This window comes from Desarmillaria tabescens (assembly GCF_030435595.1).
Source record: "Desarmillaria tabescens strain CCBAS 213 chromosome Unknown EV420scaffold_94, whole genome shotgun sequence".
Taxonomy (NCBI): Eukaryota; Fungi; Basidiomycota; class Agaricomycetes; order Agaricales; family Physalacriaceae; genus Desarmillaria; species Desarmillaria tabescens.
Genome location: NW_026848393.1, coordinates 143,355 through 150,047, shown reverse-complemented (window position 1 = coordinate 150,047; position 6,693 = coordinate 143,355). Strand labels below are relative to the sequence as shown.

Below are 6,693 nucleotides of genomic sequence, written 5' to 3'. Positions count from 1 at the left end.
TGATGGACTTTTGATCAACTTTTGATTGTCCCTGTGATTTGTCAACCACGCTGACGACCACGCAGCCACGCTCCACGCGACCACGCAGCCACGCAGGCTACCACGCAGATTTCTTCTTGCCCCTAGGCACTAGGTCTGATACATGGGATGAAGGTATCTAACGACAATTTCGTAAGAGTAAGATAAACAATAAATAAGCAGGCTCCATCACCTTGCAGATATTGGCCTTCCCAGAAGTCAGACTAGCGCTTGTCACCAAGAGCTGGCATCTAGTTATTGACAACCGTGGTCTTGAGGCCCTGCATCGCGGACGTCAGCACATAATTACACCCCGACCAAAACAAAAGGAAAGAGAATCAATGGAAAAATCGTTTCATCAGGGTACACAAGTCAACCTCTGAAAAAATGTACCATGGATAAAGAATCTAACATCATGCGAAGAAAAAAAGAAAACGTTGCACTTACCTGAAAAAGAAGCTACCAGACTGGCTGCGAAGGACTTGGAACTGCGAGTGAACAAAAATATAAGCCCAGAGTGATCCCTGATGTTGTTGGGAATAGGCGTAGTATAGACAATGTACAAGCTAAGTACAACTCGAATATAGTCTATGATATGAAGAGTAGCGAAGAGGGTTGTAAGTTCAATCACCTACGAAGGAGCCCGAGTAGGTCTAGCAAGCGCTAGGCGCAGTCGAACTCAATCGCTCAAGGTTCACCCGAAGTAGTGGAGTTTAGCGAAGTAGATTTCAGATGCCCTCTGGGGCATTGTCGTACGGGTTAAGTACTAATGCATTATTCTAGAACTTACTAGAGGATATTCAGAGAAGAAAAGAAGAGAAATTTCCTACACTACGTCGAAATGAAAAGAAAGGTGAGGAAGGTGAAGAATAAATATGGAGATTAGTAAGTATCCATAACAGATGTCAATACGCTCTCTATAACGATTAGTGACCTAAGAACAACCTCGTTAGCGAAATCCGAAAATACTGAAATCAGGCGGGGTAATAATCTCAGGAAGATATGTTGCGGACAGAACAAATTTTTGCGCATCCAGCCCAACGGGGCCGTCAAATGCAAGGGGAATGTGCGGTTCATCAGATGGGGATGTGTGGAGGGGAGGATTCACGTCGTAGCAGGAAGGAAGCCTCGAGAGGCGAGTCCCGTCCAATGTGGCTTTCGAAGGGAGGGCATATAACACACCTCAGCCGAGCATTCCCAGCGACGGTGAAACTTGACGGAGAAGACAAAGCATGTCTGAGTGGAGAGCAACCTGGCGCATGTACGTCGTCTAGCATGCGCCTAAGCCAGAGTCAACCAACTGTTGTCTTACAAAGGAGAGTACAGGGCGCACCTGGGTAACATTTCACAGCCTAGCATTCCCCGTAGACGGGGAGCTGTTAATGCGACACACAATAGAGAGAGACGGCATAAGCCCGACCTGGTTTGAGTTGTGAGTCAATTAGCTGGTGCGTGTCTTCAAACGTGGTAGTAACGGACGTCATCATCGTTATGGTCATGCGCGTCGGACGGTTGCTCATCCACGGAGTGTAGCATGTGCAAGCTATGGGCAAGGGGCATACAGTGTGCTAAGAGAACAAGGCTCGATGAGGGCGGCACTTTCTGGGATAGTGATTGCAGGCACTGACCGTACGTTCACTGGCTCTTATGCGTATCCATCCTAGAGGCGTTCCGAGTCAAAGGACATCTTGGCTGTACCTGAACATCAGATTATTTTCGCATAGAAGGACTATGTCCCGCATACCAACAGAGTTAAAGTCAAAGCCAAATACCCAGCATGCCAGGAACACAGGTCAATATCGTGTTCGAGCTAACTAGTGCGGATATGCATTCGAGGGACATCGGTGGAAAGAAAGGGAGAAGGCACAAAAGCAATCAAACAAGAGCAATCAAGAGATGCGTGACTAGCGTGTCGTTGAAAGAATTTCGGCTTTCGGACCGTATCTTCCGTCAGGCAAATCCACTTGCTTAGACCTTTACATCGACCTAGACTGTATGTAATGCTTCCTTGTACCATTACAGCGCACAGTTTATCAACGTAGAACAGATTCAGCCGAGGTTCTCGGCATTTCAAAAGACGAATCCTGTGTTAGGACTCATGTTCTCCAGGGCGAGAAAAGAAGTGAGATAGAATCATAAGTGAGTGGTCTTCCCTACAAATCCCTTTGTGCTTCGGAAATGTTTTGATTGCTCGCCAGGTATCAAGCCAAGTTTGGCGAGCAGAGGTGTTCTCAATTTTATCGGAGAAAGAAAACAAGGCGAGAAAGTGAGTGACTGGCCTACTCTGCCGATATCTCTGTGTTTTGGAATTATCTTCATTGATCATGAATTCAGCCATGTAACAAGGCTCTGGGTTAGGCGTATAGTTTGGCGAGCGGGGGTGTTATCGGTTTGACTGGGCACAGGGAAGAAGAGGACAATGTTATGGGTTCGGTAGACAGCAGCGTGCTCGGTTTCTCCAGCGACATTGAGTAAAAACGAGGTATCATTTACTAAGACTCATATACCGCGATGAACGGAGGTGTTCTCAGCCTTCCGTACCAGACCGGGAGGACTAAGTGGCTGACGTACTTGCGCTTGAAGATGAAAACGTGCGATGTATGATTGATTACCTTCCAGAGGTGCGTTCTTCCATCATCTGAGTCATAAACCTGTTCGTCCCTTCACGTTAACCAAAAGGAGCTACCCATCCCCCCAGTACGCACTTTCACTGATGCAGATACGAAAAGGCCGTTGCTCCATCAACTAACGTTCCGTTTCATAAATAGGCCTCCGGCTCGACCCTCCTGACAGCCCAATTCTCTCTCTCCTTCATGACTACCTACACCTCACTCGAAGAAATCAAACAGTCCTCAATATCTTAGTGCAGGCTGAGATGCTCCTTAGCACAGATCGAATGATTCATAACAGCAATTCTCTATAAATCTACAGTATATAAAACACTGCATCAGCATCGGACTTCAATAGTCCGTCGCGGCAGGGTGAAGCGCATGCAATAGAGGGTGAATAACACAGCATATGTCATCGTATCGGATAAAGAACAACACCCAATCGCTCGTATATCAATACAGTAGGCACCGCCACTGCATTGGCTAACATTAATGATACAGCTTCCTGATAGTGTGCTGTTATTCGCAGACATGACGTCAGAGTCAGTGGTACCCTTCTTTCCTCAGTTCCTGCGAATAAAGAATGCACAAATGCTGAAGACTACAGGCACGACAGATTCTGATAATAGGACTCTTAAACCAGGAGTATATCAAACGTGCTTACTGTTGGGACACGTACTCTGCTACTGAACTGAACCGAACGATGTGTCTTCGCCACCTTGCTGCGATCAAGCCACATTTCTTAAATAGTGACTGTGAGAATTTATCCAAGTGCATGCTGTTTGGGCCCTTAACCTCTCTTTCCTTCCTTCACCCACCAGCTTACTAGTGATGCCCAGAAACAAGGGAAAAAGGAATCGTCAAGGCTCCAGGAAAGTCGCAGTCTCAATCCAGATTGCAGAAATTATCACATCGGTGGGCCAGATGGTACCAGTCGCTGGTCCCTTCATAAAGGGCATCGCTGAGACAGCGAAGTTGCTCTTGGATGATATGGAGGTCAGCACCATTTGATATATCTCGCTTCCTTGGATGTTTTCCCGAGACTGTCCTGACAGAAATTCAAAACCAACTCAGAGGATATGGAACACCTTGCAGACGACATCTTAGACATCGTAAGAATCATCCGAGATGCTGGAATGCAGGTATCTGCGATGCCTGAAGGAGTGAGATATGCTGTAGATCTACGAGCAGCTTGCCTAGACTTCCAGGAGTGATTATATTTCCTTCACGGTTCAGTATACGTTCCTGAATCCTAATATAGGTTTCTAATCGATATCTCGACGCAACTGAACGAAATGAGGCGTAACAAAGGTGGTGTTCAGCGGAAAATATTAGATTTTTTCGCTTCTCGAGACATCAGAGAAGATATCAGTTGCCACCGAAGGGTGGTAGATAATGCCAGGGCGAACTTTCAAGTTGAGCCTTCTCTCTTTCGCTCACGAATTATTAACTGATTGACCTGTGCGAAAGACTCAATTATTATTGAACCTTTTTCAAGTAGCGGTGAATTCTGACACTACCATATCCCGCATGAATGAGCAAATATCAGTGCTCCAGTCAACTGTTCGAACTTCAATCGTAACCGCTCCCCCAATATCGACCACGACTCCCATCGTTGATCCCGTTAACCATGGAAATGAAACACAGTTGATGAGGCACTACTACAGGATGCCTGGAGGTATCGACTTAGTGGAGGGTTTGCAAGACATAAATGTCAGGGCGCATTCTGCATCAGTAGTCCAGCTCATAAACTGGTTCTGTCGGCTTCACCACCACTTTCTATTCCTTTGGTGGTATTTTCATTTCCGGTGGGCCTTTTCTCCTAATTTTGAAATCTCTCTCGCATCGGTGAGTTGTTATCAGATTACGCTGTTTTCACGTCTGAGCTGCAAAGCAGTCATCACACCGTGGCCTTCGAATTTGGGCTGTCCTCATCGGCATCGATGCCTATCCAGGCGCTCCGCTCCGTGGTTGTGTCACGGACGCACTCGCAATGGAAACATATCTGATCAAGAATCTCGGCGTGCCGAAAGGACAGATCCAACGGCTTATTAGCTCCAAATACCCATCGTCTAGTGGCTCCTCCATTGGTATAACTCACCATTATTCCTATCCTACGCGTGCAAATATCATAGATACCCTCCTTGGACTCTCGAAAAACCGAAGATTAAGGAAGGCGACAGTATCATCATTTTATTCGCGGGACGCGGTTCGATGTACGAATTTTCACCCACAATGGTTGGAAACCATTCCTCAGATTCCACTTCCAAGTCCACATCAGAAAATAGATGGCATCACCGCCTCTATAAAGCTGATGATTTTGTAGAAGTGTTCTGTCCCATTGATCGTGGTATCATTGGGGATAAAGGCGCCAGCATTCCCAACATCAGTGAACGAGAGATAAATAACATTCTCCATATCATTCATCTCTACACAGGCGCTCACGTAACCTTCATCGTGGACTGCAAATATGATTTTGGTGTTCCAGATATAGGTAATCGCACCGCCATTCCGCTGGGGGATTCTGGTGTCAGAATGTTCAACTCCGCGAAAGAGCGTATAGGAGACTGGTATGGATATCGCGATGTGTGGGCGGACACATGGAACTATGACATAGACTCTCACACCATTTTAGGCGCGGGTGGGCGCCGTGAAGTTGCCACAGAGTGCCAATACCCGAATCGCTTTGGCGGGGCCTTCACTCAGGCACTTGTGAAGATGCTAAAATCAGGCTCCTTGAACGAGGAAGCAACATATGTCGACCTTAGCAATGCGCTACCAAGGCTGTACCCAACGTTAGGAGGGGCTGGAATATCGAAACGTCTTTCATGGATTTAGCCATTTCCTTATAGCTATTCATTCCGGTGGCCCTAAAGATCAGATCCATGGAAGAGAGGTTAAACTTCGGATATATTTCCTTTTACAACACGATTTCGGCTACTTTGGGATACATGGCCATTTAGCATCTACTATTTCAGTAGAAGCCTGTACTTAACGTACAGGCTAATACATGATCCTCTCTATCAATCTATCTCGTAAACAGCCTAGCAGTGCTCTAGTCTCTTAAAATCCTACGTCTCCGGGAAATCGCGCTACTTCCGATAGCACAAGGAACATCACTCCTGCTCCTTCTTCACACTGTCCAGTCATCCGAGTCTTCCAACACCAAAGCCGAATGGCACCAGCTCTCCTCGTCGTCTTCCCAGAAATCGCACCTCTTCAATGCGAATTCTTCCTATTGTTCTTCTAGATTGTGTCCTGAACGGTCTGCTTACGCCAGCCCAGTCCTCTACCTGATTAGTTCACATCCCGGTTGGATGTATAAACGTATTCGTCATCTATCGCCAGTCACCCGATGTTAGATACAATGTTTCCACTTTGGATTCGCCGTCAAGTCGCATGAGGAAGTGAGGGTTTATCCGGGTACATACATACCGTGAAGTGCATTGGTTGATAGATATCCGTACCATCTCCCAAACAAAAGCAGAAGCCTGTCTTTCGTTCTTGTCAAAGCGAAACCACTTTAGTTTTAACGCGAAGATGAAGAAAGACAAAGAGATAGGTTACCCAACTGAAGCCAGCACGAGAAGAGGAAGACGAGCGCAGAACAATTAATGACGCGGTAGTGCGAAGTATTCATTCCTTCAAGGGTAATTCATGAAAGAGAACATCGTAACGATTACAGGAATAATTCACTGATCGGCTACCAAGCGATGCAGAACTCGTTCGATACTAAGGATATGCATCAAGTCTGATACACGGGATGAAGGTATCTAACGCCGACTTCGTAAGAGTAAGATAGATGATAGCTCCATCACCTTGCAGATATCAGCCTTCCCCGAGGTCGGACTAGCGCTTGTCACCAAGAACTGGCATCTAGTCATCGACAATCGTGGTCTTAAGGCCCTGCACCGCAGACGTTAGCACAGAATTACACCCCAAACGAGACGCAAAAAAGGAATCAGAAATCTTGGAAAAATAATCTCATCGGATAAGTATGTTTCTAAACAAAACGTAGTGCATATAAAATATATAATATCATGCGAGGCAGAATAGGAAAATGAAG

General features: G+C 46.2%; 2 protein-coding genes across 2 annotated transcripts; one reads left to right on the top strand and one right to left on the bottom strand.

Annotated features, from left to right (window-relative positions):
• Positions 1-529: 529 nt before the first annotated feature.
• On the bottom strand, positions 530-2,023 carry EV420DRAFT_1585435 (uncharacterized protein). The gene is made up of 6 exons (XM_060474782.1): positions 1,763-2,023; positions 1,647-1,710; positions 1,498-1,586; positions 1,352-1,438; positions 1,201-1,299; positions 530-952 (listed from the first exon to the last, which is right to left on the bottom strand). The coding sequence occupies exons 3-6, from the start codon at positions 1,536-1,538 to the stop codon at positions 901-903; spliced, it is 279 nt and encodes a 92-aa protein (XP_060323042.1). The 5' UTR covers positions 1,539-1,586; positions 1,647-1,710; positions 1,763-2,023; the 3' UTR covers positions 530-900.
• A 1,392-nt stretch (positions 2,024-3,415) lies between these two features.
• On the top strand, positions 3,416-5,465 carry EV420DRAFT_1753140 (uncharacterized protein; the record flags this gene model as incomplete). The annotated part of the gene is made up of 6 exons (XM_060480442.1): positions 3,416-3,623; positions 3,683-3,837; positions 3,889-4,042; positions 4,098-4,475; positions 4,525-4,843; positions 4,885-5,465. The coding sequence occupies exons 1-6, from the start codon at positions 3,459-3,461 to the stop codon at positions 5,463-5,465; spliced, it is 1,752 nt and encodes a 583-aa protein (XP_060323041.1). The 5' UTR covers positions 3,416-3,458.
• Positions 5,466-6,693: the final 1,228 nt, after the last annotated feature.

What these genes read in the sequence shown, in the direction of transcription:
- EV420DRAFT_1585435 (XM_060474782.1), bottom strand. Translation starts at nt 1,538, where the DNA reads ATGAGCAACCGTCCGACGCGCATGACCATAACGATGATGAC. An exon ending in GGCTGTGAAATGTTACCCAG is followed by an intron (nt 1,300 to 1,351) that starts GTGCGCCCTGTA and finishes ACTCTGGCTTAG; the next exon opens with GCGCATGCTAGACGACGTAC. An exon ending in GCTGGGAATGCTCGGCTGAG is followed by an intron (nt 953 to 1,200) that starts GTGTGTTATATG and finishes GGTTGTTCTTAG; the next exon opens with GTCACTAATCGTTATAGAGA.